The 14,994-nt window shown below is 32.7% G+C and overlaps 1 protein-coding gene across 3 annotated transcripts in view; it reads right to left on the bottom strand.

Annotated features, from left to right (window-relative positions):
- Ac3 (Adenylate cyclase 3) overlaps positions 1-14,994 on the bottom strand; it is a 146,288-nt gene that overhangs the window by 30,644 nt on the left and 100,650 nt on the right. For all 3 annotated transcript variants that reach the window (XM_074130850.1, XM_074130847.1, XM_074130848.1), the window contains exon 3: positions 7,210-7,328. In XM_074130850.1, coding sequence (XP_073986951.1) covers positions 7,210-7,328 — 119 coding nt within the window. The remainder of the gene's footprint in view (positions 1-7,209; positions 7,329-14,994) is intronic.

Raw genomic sequence — 14,994 nt, 5'->3', positions numbered from 1 at the left:
ATGGTGTCACATTCACTTAAGAGGTTCATGGTAGTTTCCTCCCCCCCACCGTTAACCAGATTCTTCAGGTGACCTTTTAGCCGACAATACCCTTGGCTTCTGAAACTCACCTTTACTCAGGACGCGGCATGCTTCAAATCTGCTATGGCTATAATTTCTCAGGCAGATCTTCGCCTAACTCTGATAGGTAGGTATGTCCAGAATGTACCTCTGCAGACCTTCTCCTCCCTTTTCAATTCCACCTAGAGAAAAACACAGCCTACTCTACAAGGGTGACAAGGTGTCGCCTATCTCATTCCTTAATAAGGACACGGTATTATCTTTGCCCAGGTTGTTGAGTTTACTAATTCCCAGACCATCTTCGAGTTGATAACGTACAAGTTCAGCGCTTTGATGACAGCTTACCTATCCTAGAGAATACAAATATCCCGAAACCAATAGCTACGAATCCAGTTTAAATTGAACTTATCTTCCAATTGCTTCTTTTTCATGGGTTCCATGCACCTGGTTCGTGGACTAAATGTACCAGAGAAGGCATTCCATTCCCTTATGGTACTCAATTTGGAGTACTCTTCCTTCCTTAGACATTCAGAGGAACCAGTCACTGTATTTACATTTCAACATCTAGGTTTAGAGGTATCAAGTTAACCCATTTCTTCCGTAGGACAAGTGCTCTTAACGTTTGTCATGCGTAATAGCAAAAATTGAATAATTTACTAAAATTCTGTGTTTGAAGGGACTCTTTTTACGTTACTTTCTTCACAGATCAATTATCTCTCGGTTTTGAACGAAATTCTTTCGATGTAAGGTGAGTTTCTGAGGATATATTTCCCTTAAAAGTCCTATTGTAGAAGAATTATTAAAACCAAGTTACATTTAGTAAATAAATGAAAAAAAACTTCTAAAGTTTTAAGTTTATTCTCTAGAATAAAAATGACAAAAGTGATTCAGTGTATCCACTAGTTGTTTTAATTATTATTTTTAAAGATCCATTCTTTTTCATGATCTAAGTGTAACATTTCTTTCCCTAATCAGAGGGTCATTTCATGTCCTTCTAATTACTCTTCGTTATTACAATGTGCGCATTAATTAATAAACTTCAATTGTAATCTATTACTAACAGCTGACCGAGTAATTGTAATGGAATCCCTTATTAAAATTCCTCCACTAAACTGCCTCACATTCATAATTCAAGGTCCGTTACAATTATTTTTTAATCACTATGTAATATATTCTTTAGGTATTTCTTTCTTTTTAGTATTAGGACCGGAAGAAATATTTAATGTATTGATTAATATTAATTCTATGCTATTTGTTATATTAAATAAGTTTTTGTGTGACTATCAGCTAGCTATTTATTTACTTATGGTAAAAAGCAGAACTATTGAGATTGTGGAAAATTTTCAAATTGGAATTTAATGGAATGAATTTTAAACTTGTTTTACATTTAAATCATCTAGGGCTTATGTTCAGATTGTCTTGAGTTCTCTACATCAGTATTCATTATCTTGTGGTGGTTGGTGTTAGTTTAATTTGATCAATTCTACTTTCTACCATGAAGGAGTTTTGTTGCTAACATCGAATTAGCGTACCTATGACTTAATTATCATTCTAGGAATAGTAAAAGGGACCCGAATGCGAGCAAGCAGGATGCACTTTATCTTCCTAGGGGCTCCAGGGCTTACTGCTGAAAAAATTGACACCAGAGGAGCTAGCAGTTTACTGAGAAGCCTCTGTTCGTCAACGAGCTTATAATTAAAAAAACAAAAAACTCTAAAATGTTGCGTTTGTTTGTCAATAACTACTAATATCTCTTTTAATTATAGAAGGAGGTTGCATTAAAATAATATCAACTAAAAGGAGTGCAGTTGGATTGAGAAATTTGTTAGAACCACAATTACAAAAATATTGAATATGTAAGTGAACTGAACTTAAAATAGAAAATTAAGGTCCATCTTTTGAATAATTAAGTTTACTTTTATCTGATTTACAATTTTCAGAATGATGAAATAATATTTTTAAAAAATACAACTTAGCTAGGATGTTTTTGATATGTATCAGAACCGCCTATATAAAACGGCCATTGCACTTATTCTGGCAAAAAGTTTATAATGATGCCAAGAATTTAGTTTAGCGGGGAACTAAATTGAAAGTTGGAAAACAGCTTGTATCACAGTTTGATTTGAGTTTAGTTTGGAAAAGCCTGTTAATCTTTATAACTAATTAATTATATTATTTACAAGAGAACTGTTAGAAAATCTTATTAAAGGTCGCTGACTTTTTATAACTTTTCCTTTCTTCTTATTATTAAGTTTCAACTTGTTTATTTTTGGGGTACCATTTAAAAGTTTGTCAAATGGAATTTTTAAAGGTTCCTATAAAACAACATTAACAAAACAATCTATTTATTATTCTCTTTTGGTGATATAAAAACATTCATATAGTCTGTATGCAAAAAGAGAATCTTGAAATCATGTTCTTTCTTAACAAAGGATCATAAATGAAAGTTTTAAAGATAAAAGGGAGTGCACAGAAGATTTAAAACCGAAGATTAACGTTTGTTAACCACAATCTCCGCGTCACAGTTCTTTGCCTTGTGTTTACTTCAAGGCGTAATCACTTTAGGGTATAACCATACCAGCTGCCGCTTCAGAATTGAACGGAAAACCTTAACTAGATTTGAGTAGTGGCTTTTCTAGATTTGAGTGGAGTTTAATTATTATTTTTTTAATTAATTAATTATTCGAAAACAAGAGGAATGTTTAATTTTAAATGAATTACTTAAATGGAGACGTAAAAAGAAATGTTAACTATAACTGTTAGGATCTTAGATTTCTTTTTCCTGTTCGGTAGTCTGGGGCGTCTGTCTAGTAATCTCTTTAGGATTTTATACCTTTGGTTGATATCTGTTCGTTTGAGCTTTGTTATGGTCCAGTTCCAGGCCGAGATGTCCTCGGTTCGATAAAGGATTAATGTTGAAGAAAAGATGAGGCAGAGTTTTTAGAATGAATACATTTGAATATGCTTTTTCAGTTTACTTTGGACCGTTGGCGCCAAGGTTTATGAATATTGAGGTGATTTTATTGTACTCGACTTTCCTTCAGGTTCTAAATGAGATGATAGGCTGGCTACATTGAAAAGCCGTAAAGGTGATTTATTCAGATGAGTAGAAAGAGCAGCTATGTAAAGGGTATATAGAAAAGGTTTGAATTCTTCCTTGAGGAATTCCGGCCAGTATTGGATGGATAAGTAATTTTATAATATTTTCCTGATCAGAACTTAGTAGTTCTATTTCTGTAATCTTCTTGCAAATTGAAGGTGATACTTTGTATCTTGTTACAAAAATAAAGATCGTTGGCAATTGTGCTTGGTATGGACACACATTATCTGTAATTCTCTCCCAAAAAGAAACACTTTTGCCTTTGTTTGTTTGTTTTGTTTTTTAAATTTCTTTCAGGATTCTTTGCGTTCCACCAGAATTTGTTAATTTTCATTTTTTTAAAAAATAATCCATTTTTATTTTGTCTCCAAATATCTTTCAGACATCCATCTCTCCAGTATTTTTTTTGTGGTGTAACATATTTGTTTTTTAATTATAATGAAGTGTATGTTTTTTTTTTTTTAATACATATTAACTTAAAAATGCTGGAAAATTTGCGTTGCAAATATTTACTTTTGTGTTCGTTCTCTCAATCATATAATATACATATATATTTATATACATTTACATTACATTAATGATATTAAGTATTTTGCACATACACCACACATTTATATTACTTTTAACACAATATTAATTTTAATATACGTACTATTACTTTTATGTTAAATTCCATATAATATCTCAGAACATTTTTTTTTCTATTTAATTAAAAAATATAACAGCTAATTTCTCTTGTCTCATAATTAACCCACGTCATTTTGATAAATAATTTACACCATGATGAACCTAGAATTTCTAAAGATAACTAGATATTAAATAAAGACTGTGTTTTTTTTTTTTTTTTTACAAAATAAGTAAATAAGCCTCTTTAAAATCTTCCAAAAAGTTTTTTGTGAATCCTAGAAAGATAAATGCAGTCTTTGATCATCTTTATTTGCACTTCATTGATTCATTTGATCAATCAAGATTTTTCTTAATTGCAATTTGAAGGTAGTATAGTTTACAATTAAAGTATTAAATCTCATTTATGTGAAGGAACCTGCGGAAAGAAATGTCAACAAGATATTTGATGAAGAAAGGAGGAATATACTAATAATTTATGTAAAGAAACATTACCACTGGTCAGTTTCTCCTCCTGTATATTTATGAATTTGAAATATTCTCTTAATTTTAATTTTACCACCAAAATTGGGCTTGAAATGTAAAGTAAACTGGTTTGTTGTTTTATAGAATTGTTATTCAATTAATAGTATTCAATTTGCCCTTGTATGAATGAGTAGTACGAGTAAGTTGTGATTAGCGTGTGTGTATTTATTGGCATGAAAGTATTTATTTGCGAGATTGCTATTGCTGTGAATGTATTTATCGGCATGAATGTATTTATTAGCGTGAGTGTATTTATTGACATGAAAGTATTTATTTGCGAGATTGCTATTGCTGTGAATGTATTTATCGGCATGAATGTATTTATTAGCGTGAGTGTATTTATTGGTATGAGAGTATTTATTTGCGAGAATGCTATTGCTGTGAATGTATTTATCGGCATGAATGTATTTATTAGCGTGAATGTATTTATTGGTATGAGAGTATTTATTTGCGAGAATGCTATTGCTGTGAATGTATTTATCGGCATGAATGTATTTATTAGCGTGAATGTATTTATTGGTATGAGAGTATTTATTTGCGAGAATGCTATTGCTGTGAATGTATTTATCGGCATGAATGTATTTATTAGCGTGAATGTATTTATTGGTATGAGAGTATTTATTTGCGAGAATGCTATTGCTGTGAATGTATTTATCGGCATGAATATATTTATTAGCGTGAATGTATTTATTGGTATGAATTATTTGATCAGTATAAGTGTAATCATTGCGAGAATGTTGGTGCGAAAGTTAGGTTTGGGCTTTTAATCCGGGTTTGAAAGAAATTTGTAAAAGTACTTCAACCCCTCCTTAGGTTTAAATTCATTTAGGATTAGGCCACTTTAAGAGTGTGCAGGAACATTTGTTAAAAGTACTGCACACTTGAGTTAGATTCTACGGAAATGGCCTCCTTAAGATAGACTATAATATTTGAAGCGGACAATTCGTCGTGATTATATACATGTTTAGTTGAAGCCAAACCCACAGTATAATATTTTAATTGATTGATTCTTGACAAAATGTGAGTTTATGAATTAAGGGATGGTACCATCGGCGAAACCGCATTCCCCCCTCGTCGACCAGATTGATGATGTAAGAGGGGAGTGCGATCTGCATCCGACAGCCTAGGCTCCACCTTGCCTTGCAAAGCAAGACAGTCCGATAGGTCAATAGATACCATCCCAGCTCTAGTGGCCCTTGAATAAGAAAAGAGAAAATGTGAGGTGGGCGCTAATGACCGTAGACGTCGATGCGCCGGCAGAAAAAAAAGTGTTCAATTTAATCTTACGCAATTAATTAATGTATTTTAAGCCAAATTTTGATGATAAAATTAAAATAAACACGAGCAATGTTCTTAAAACCAAATCAGACAATTATATTAAAAAACTAAAAACAGCAATTTATTGAGGGTTTACCTAAGCTAACAATAACCACATGCATAATATATTTCCCTTTCCTCTCGAACCTACCACAATATATATCTACATCTCCCATACTCTTAAACTTTACTCTTTATTGCTGAAAAATGTATGAGACAAATAAAATTCCCAAATGTATCTTAGATCTATCAATTTAAACTGTTTAAACTGCAGAAATTCTTCCTTAACAGTTACACCCTCCTTCTCGAATAACACTTTTAAACCTTTTATTCACAACGATCCTAGGATATCCAATGAAATGTACTAAATCCTCTTTTTCTTATGGAATTCCTTATCGTGATTCAATTTGTGTAAAATCGCTCTTCTTCGGTACAGTATCCAATTTCCAACTGCTCATGATAATCCTACTACACCATTAAAAGATCAACTTGGAATCCAAATGTAAAGCTCAGATAAAATAAATACTTAACAATGATTTAGACTATTTACTCATAAACACCTTGATAGCAGTTCAAAATTCAGTATACAAAACAAAAGACTCATCCTATACTGCTATCGTAAGACCTATTTAGGAATTTGAAATCCATCAGTGGGTTTCAACTAAGCTTTCTAACCTTCAGCTATTCAATCCTTGCAGTTTAAAATCCTGATAACCATTGACATTGTTTCCTTCTACATAACCAACAATCCAAAATGGCCTAGACATTCCTCAAAGAAGTTTCACAAACTTATTTAAAAATAGATTCCATGTTTCCTCTCATCCGTTAGTTCGCCGTATCTCTTACCGACCCTCCCAGACAATTAAATGATAATAACTAAGAACCTTTTTTTTTATTGCAAAAGAGAAGGATATTTTTTACTGTTTTGGAAAAATTAATGCAATGCATTCTCTAATTAAAGACGTTTGTCTGTTTTTTTATTTTTATAAAGGTTTATCTTTACGCAGTGTTATCGTTAATTGTGAAAAATTAAACAAAGTTTGATAGATAAGGTTTAGTTCTGATGGTACAGAGTACACAGGCGACAATGACCTGTCATGGTTAAATGTAAGTTAAACTTAAGGTTGAAGAAGTTGATTAAAATAATATAGTTACTTATCCACAGTCAAATTAAAAGTACCTGGGAATTAAAAAGAAATATTTAAATATCCCACACGAAACAAATAACCTGAGTCTTAGGCAACCTTTAGGTAGCAGTAACTTTTCCAAGTGTCAAATGTTCAACAAGTTAATCTAGCTATGAAGTTTTAATTTTGTGCTTAAATTAGTATTATCGGCGACGGTTTCTGAACAAGAAGTCACTTCGGATCCAGACTTGTGAATTGCATTTACTCAATCTTTAAAGTAAGATCTTTTTAAGTAAGTTGTAAAACTTACGGGCATAAACAAAAATTATCCTCAAACAAGTTACTAAATTCATCTTCTAAAATTTTATAGTTGAGTATTACTTTTTCTAAATAAGAAAATACATAAAAAACATGTTGGTTAATTAAACAAGTCCATTAAGATAAACTGAATCTTACCTAACATTTTCATGTCTGCTCATGTAGATCTTCTTGAACTGAGTATCTAGTGCTGAGCCCAGATCTTGTCTCATCTTGACGGCCACATGTTCCGGCAATACTGACAGTAACAGTCGTTCCTAACAACATAAATGTAACAAGATTAATATTTCTTTCGAGGTTTAGAGAAAATATAGAGTTAAGTTAAACTTAAAATCAATCTGCTATACGATGATTCTGTCTATATTTCTGTCAAACTGACTTCCTATCTTTTCTTTACTTTATTTTTCTCTACTAATTAAGGCGAGGTTGTCTTTACAATTTGGTCTCTCCGCTTTTTTTTCTCTCAAAAACCCACTGTAACATGTTTTGGTTGAAATCAGTGAACCAGAACTTGACCTTTAATTGAAGACTTAACTATGTCAGTTTTTTCCTCAAAAACGAATTCAATGATTTTCTGAAATCTTGTATTTATTTGGATCTATAACTTTTTTATGAAACATCTACCAGTTATCATCATTTAACCAGTTAAGCATAGAATTTAGTTTTAACCTCCCCCCCCCACAGTGTGCGGAATTAAAATCAGAATATAACTACGTCGAACGCATGGCAAAACAACCAAAAGTTTACAACGTCGTAATAGTCACTACAAGCACTTTTTCTGCAATCTCTGGGGCTTGAGATTACAGAGCATTCTGTACATTTCAAAATCTTGCACCACTTTACGTATGCATTGCTCTAGTTAACTAGGGACGCAAGAGCTTTTACAAGGAAGAAAAGAGCTTTTGGAATTCTGTGCAAAATGAAATCATGCTCGTACTGAGGTCTGAATCTCTATCTAAGGTGAAAACGGCATTGCACAAGGGTTGAGAGCTTCTATTTGTGTGCGTAATTCCCAATCTCTAATGCGGAGACCAAACATGTACCAACCACTTATCATTCGGCTGACTTCCTCCACCCCCCTCCGTATAAAATACTTGGCAGTTCTATTGGTATAAAGGAAACATCTCACCAAATAATATTCTTATTGTACTTTATTAAAATTTCGAGTTTTTATAGTTAATAGCTAATTTATATTTTTCACAACGAGTATACATGTCGAACGCACCGAAATAGAGATTTGGTTTGACGTGTATACACGTTAAACACGCTTAACTGGTAAAGAGATGTGCGTGCCTCTAAGGTTTATTTTACCACAACTGTTTATTTTACTGGTTTACCATCTTTATATATTAATAAGAATTAAATTTGAAGAATGGAATTTCCAAATTAGCAAGTGAAATTTTACCTATTTTAAGATTTTCTCTCAAATAGCTCCAACATTTTTATTTAAATTTTGTGAAATGATTACACAGGCATAAATTTACAACTTTTACTGGAAACACTTTCCCGGTAATTCGATCAAGGCCTACTAAAGTGATAAGACTATGACTCAAACTATCAGAATTTGAAGAAAAATTTGTGAGTTACAACTTTGAGAATAGTAGTAGAAGAAAGTTATGTGGGCGTTTACACCAGAAGTTTTCTCAAGTATTCTACTTTCTGAAATAAGAAGGCACTTTTCATCTGAGGAAGAGACTATGCCATAATATCTATACCTGTCCGTGCATCTGCACGTATTTATCATCTATTGTATCTGAAGTCTGTATTCCAGAATCCCTGATTAATTTTTCTAGGGCTGGATTAAAAAAAGGGTGCAGACAAGATCAAGCCATTGATTATTTTTTCTTATACCCTTTGTTTTGAATTCAGGAGGGAGTAAATAATCATTGGTTCATTGAAAGGGATAAACTAACTGTAAACATTTGTGACTTAAAACTTTCAAGGATAGTAGTAAGTGACCGTTGCGTAAGTGCACACACAGATTTTGTTTATTTATTAAACACCACTTAGAATATCTTCTAAACTTAAGAGCTCAGAGTACTCGAGGTAGCTTTCAGACAAATCATATTTTCAGACTGAAAATATCAGAATCAAGCGACTGTAGTCTTCGAAATGTTAAGACTTCCATTTACCCAAGACTTCAGAAACAAACACTAAGCACTCAAACAATAATAAAAGAAAAAAAAACAAAAAAGACAATTGAATGGACCTTTCATTCTTTCACTTTAAGTTAGCGTCAGAAGCGTGTAAACATTTTATCAGAAAATAATGTTACTTCTTTACACAAGAGTGGGAAAAAAATATTTGATGTCCGTCATAAAACGCGTGTTTCTTTTTTTACGTAAATAACTTCTGACTGGACCCAGATTCTTACTCATCCTCATCGGTTGATTTAACACTTATAGAGAATTTACCTTCATTTATGTTTCTATCACACTTTACACTTCCTGACTATTCTAGGTAGTTCTACAGAGTAGGTCCCAATCACACTCAAAATTCCATCTCAAAATTGTTTCATTCAGCGATAGGATATTTTTAAAACTTACTTTTCCCTTTTCGGGACGTGTTCTTCTGGTAGTTCGTGTAGCGTTTAAGTTTTCAATTTCTGGTTTTTAAAAACTGCCTCCACTAATACGCTGCACCACTGAATATTCGACTTCATGGTATTTTTCACAGAATAAGCTTTTTTTACAATAAAAATATTTATTTTTCTAGTTGTATCTTACGGGAATTGTCCAATGCAAATTAGTAGAAAATATATTAGAGGATGTTACCGTCTAAATGTAAGTTATTGAAAGTGATAACCAGGTTTGGAGTGCTTGGGAAATTGGCTTGAAGGGAGAGAGTGACTGAGGATCAATAATCAGGGCATAAAACAACTAGATAATTGTCATATCCACATTTACTGTGCTGATTCCGCGGTTTCGAGAACAGTTCAAACAGATGTAGGCAAGAAGAACTGAGCTTTTAAGGGTAGCAAATGTAATTAATAATTTGGGGTTACATTAAGGACGACTTCCTGTTTCTTTTTTTTACGGTTTACGTTCTTCCATTACATCGTCTTCCATTCGGTTGATTAAATTTCGACCAACATTACTTCCGTTTTGAAGTAGTTCCAGGCACTTGCTCAGGATTTCTCTTCAATTTGCTAAGCCCAAAACGTTTCACGTGCAAAACTTTTACCACTTGATCAACTAATTTCAATCCGACCACTTTCTTAACATTTGCTGCTTTCCCAGAGTTAAAGAAGAGCTATAGTGTGCCTGTGGTTACACTAAATCTAAGATATGCACACATCTACTACAACTGCAGACCCTCCATGAAGAAATTTTACGTACAATTCCAGTTATGTGAATTTTAGATTGTTCATTTTAGCGAAGAGTGTGGAAGAGTGTATGAGAAGAAGAATGCAATTAATGAGAGAATAAAATTATCTTCTGGAAGCTAGAGAAAATAGAAGAATCTGTTAGAACAGATCGGCTTCATATGCCGATAAGAACTTGACAGGTACCTGATGAATGATTACATTCGATTATTTATTTCCGTTTCGTAAGTAATTTTTTTTTTTTGCCGTTTAAGAAAGGAAGTGGTTATACAGAGAATGATCCTGGTACACTTTGGTGATGAAATAAAAATGTCTCCACTTACAAATATTACCTCTTAATGCATCAGTACAAGGTGGGGCTCATTAGCTCGGAACCGTTGGGCAGATTGTGACAGGAAGAGGAGGAAACGGTCTCTCACTTGCAGTTTGATTGCAATCAAGTGGTTGCGCAATGAAATCTTTGGTGTTTTGAGACCAAAGTACATAGTGGTGCAAAAAGAACTAGTAGGGGAAGTCCTCAACCTCTTTAGTAGGGGAGGTTTCGCCTACTAGATCCAAAGGGAAGGGCACAATAAGCCTCTTCTGTCTGCGGTGCCATCGGACATAGGTCCCGTCCCGCTTTTGTAATTTCAATCTTAATTTCACCTCTTAATAACAAAAGAAGAGCGTTGTCAAAATGATATGTCAAGATAGAATAGGTTCTGAGCATGGTTCCGGCCAGATGAGGAATAGCGAATACTTAGTTATAAAAAGGAAAAAGCCATTATAATAACGATGCAGACCCCAGACTGAGGAATGTGAACCCAGCATAACATACGAAGTTGGATACAGCAATAAAGTTGTTACATGTACTGTGATAAAACAGGTCACTTTTAGTTATATATTTTTTTTTATAGTTTTAAGGCTTATTTTTAAACTTCATACTTATTTTACAATTATTTTGTTGTTTTAACTTTTACCTTTTCTTTTTTATCTTTATTGTTTCATTCATTTTTGTATAACTTTATGAAATATAATTTGCCCAGAATTGTAAGGCATTTTTCCGTTCTTCTTGTTTAAGCGTCGGCAAAAAACAGGAAATTATCTGTATAAATCCGACACTCCTAATATTTACCCTCTATCATTACAAAAACAATCCTTTAAGTCAGATATTTACAAAGACAATATGAAAATAATGTTTAGACTTGACACTATGGTTCTGGATATACTCGTATTTAAGCCTGCTTCAAATAGTTCACTTACAACTATTTTTTTTTACTAAAACTATGACTATCTTAAGTACATCAAAGTAATTATGATAAAACTTTTGAAAAAGATAGATTAGAGTTGCTAAAGATGTGCACTTTAATGACTAACAAAAGAGAAGTGCTTAAAATGCACGTCTAAGTATCTTAGAATGAAGTACACATTTAGAACTGTCATGCAATGACGTTAGTGAGGCTTTATGAGAAGTTTTCAATTTAAAACCAATCACAATTACTTGTGCTCCAAAGCTGAGAATGCCTAAAGAAATGGTCATCTCCTTACAATAGAAAAAGTACAAATGTGATTAAGATTAGATTTGCAAAAAACATCCCAGGCAGGAGAATCAATAATAATTGCCAATTAATTTGTAAATAAATCCACTTTTTTACGCATCAGCAATTGAATTTTTGTCATCAAAAAGAGGAACCTTAAAAAATGGTTGCATTGCGTATAACGCATTCCGGGCAATGGAAGACAATTTGAGAAAAAGAGGATGTTGTGGGTTTTTGTTTTCTTTATTTGAACCTTTTTCTCAGATGGATAAACATTTATCCATTCAACTTCTCCGGCTAAAGAAAACAATGTACTTCTTGGCACCCATTCGGACTTCGCTTTATAGGAATATCTTTTGTTTTGGTATTAGGATACACTTTCTTTGAAGAAGAAAAATAAATAACTTCATTGTATCTGAAACTGAATTCAGAGATATTTTTATACCAATCCCAAGAAATGGAATCTTTTGCAGAATTCGTGTATTAAAAATTAATCATTTGGAGAATATTATCATATGTACAATTGATTGTAAAAAATAAAATAAGCAAAAAACATGAATATAAGACGTAAATGAATCTGCCTCATGAGATAAATCTAGTAGTTTTAAAAAAAAGTTCTCTGACGGACGCCTCTGTTTGTATATTACAGGTAGCTGCTGATGTTACGATCTCGTTGCTGACGAGAATAGAAATGGCCCAATAACTACGTCACTCTGGAATCTGGAGCATACAACACAAAGTTGTGCCCTCACCATAAATCGTTTAACTCTTTTCAAAGTAGAGTAGGAAATTCATCACAGTTAGTTAACCCCTTTCATGATTGTTTGTGGCTTCTGAATCCAAAACAAGCAAAGGGTTAGAGAGATAGAGTGCTATTGCATACGCCCTTTTTTAATCTAGCCCTAAACAATGTAAATAGGGATTTTGGAACACAGACTTAAGTCTTAGGCACAATATATGTATAATAAATCTGTTCAGTTTGCTGCTTACGCGGACAGTACAGAAATTTAAGCACGATCTCTTTTTTTGCCTTTTTCTCGCTTCCAAAATTGCAAACACTGGAGGAGTGGCATAGGTGCCATGGAAGAGAACCTGTAAATTTCACAGAACATGTTTTAGGAAATAAAGGAGTCGTATCTATTTTGGCTCACAAGTCAACTCGTCCCTTAGTTTTATGGGAGATCAACTATAATAATTATCGTTGCAAACAGGTTTTATTATGTTCATTCGAAGTATTTGTGGAGCAGTTTAAACTCAGGCAATAAAATAAAAAGTTTATCCGCCCAGAATTAACATGTTCTTTCCAGACATTGACTACGTCTAAAAGAGACAAAAGAAAAATATTAATTCTAGTTTAAGTAGGCGATATGTTCTTCAGAAATAAAAGCCTTATGAATTGTTTGGCAAAGAGGATTTTGTTCTTAACATAAATTTAAGCAGACTTAGTTGGGTGGGTAATCTGGCCAGAATGTAAGAGAATGATGTACCAAGAAGGTTATTGAATAGTCGAATTGACGCTTTCGGTTAAATGGAAGACCGAAATTGAGATGACTGGATTATAAACAGCAACGATCTCATAATTGGCGAGCGACCGCAAAAGATTGACTGCGATGGTAAGGGTACAATAAGATACAAATCCTTAACACAGAAGTTAGATTAAGATTAATTAATTAAGATACAATTACTTAAGTTAATCAAGAGAAAATGGCAAAAATTAAATCATTTTCAATGTTACTAAATTACGTTGGAAGTTACGCTAATATTTAATAAGATTAAATAAAGTTGCTTTTTTTTAAAAGTTGATCAAAGCTTCCCAAATTTCTAAAATATTTTATAAAAAACTTTGGATATTAACTGTGAGCCATTCTTTGCAAGCTTTTCTCATTCTGCACTGATGTTTTCAGAGCAATATCTACAGAAGTTCCTCCAAGAGTTCTTGTTTTAAGACATTATTTTCAAATTATACTTTAGAACGCAGGGATTTGACGTTTATTGCGGTGTTTTTTAGAGTTATTCTTTTTTTGTTTTTTAAATTTAGAACAAGCCTAGACGGGGTACGAGAAACAGGATTCATTAAGAACACAGCTTAATGTAGACAGCAACAGACCTTCAAATAATTGAAGAGACGAGAGATAGAAAGAAAAAAAAAACGTGTTTCTTTAGAAATAAGGAAGGAAAACGTAAAGTTGAAGGAAGAACATTAATTGTTCAGAGCAATGGAGGACTTGATCCTCCTGAGAATAAAAAAGAAAAGCTTCTACTAAGAAAATTGGTTGCCCTGTTAGTAAAGGCAGAAAGTATCAGAGGTTAATCTTTCAAAAAATAAGATAGAAGAGAAAAACAAAAATTAGAAAATAATGGCGACCATACACAACAACAAAACCCTAGAGGTATTCTTGGATGTTATTAAAAAGATAAGGAAAACAATTGAAATTAAAAAAAAAGATGGAAGTATATTTAATGGAAATGTCTTTTTCTTAAAAAGAAAATTAAAGCAAAATCAAGAATTATAAATATTGTGCTTCAGTTAGGTTTAGGAATTCTTTGTTTAAGATTATTATTCTACAATTATTAATCGGTTGGTTAGAATACTGTATGTTAACTTAATCTGACAAAAATTAAATAGGTAAATAAAGTTCTGTCATAATAAGGATGTCCTTTAGTGTGCAACATTGTTTTTGACGTGAATACGTCTTTAAATTTGAATCATATGGTGGCAATCCAAAAAACCTAATGATAACAAAATCGGGGCATTATAGTTTCGAATCTATCGTCTACATCCAAAATTAAATTAGTCCACTGGATAGCTAAAGGATCAAAGAATTCATTACGATAAGTGAGGACTGTGACGCATCGCGCGCGGTGGAGGGGGAAGCGCCGCCATTTTGAGATCATTTTGCTGCGTATCGAGATTTGCAATGAGTATAACTTTTGACTCGGAGAAGCTAAGATGTGCGTTTAAGTTTTAATCGTCAGCTGTCGTCACAATCTATCGATTCTATATAAAACATTAGTGTAAAATAGTGACAGTTAATAAGGTGTTAGAATAAAAAAATATTAATGTACGCGTCGAAAAGCCAA

Source organism: Rhodnius prolixus, unplaced genomic scaffold, assembly GCF_049639745.1.
Source record: "Rhodnius prolixus isolate KJV_2025 unplaced genomic scaffold, Rpr scaffold_4, whole genome shotgun sequence".
NCBI classification, from domain to species: domain Eukaryota; kingdom Metazoa; phylum Arthropoda; class Insecta; order Hemiptera; family Reduviidae; genus Rhodnius; species Rhodnius prolixus.
Note: the sequence above shows the minus strand (reverse complement) of the source record. Positions and strands in the feature narration are given on the sequence as shown.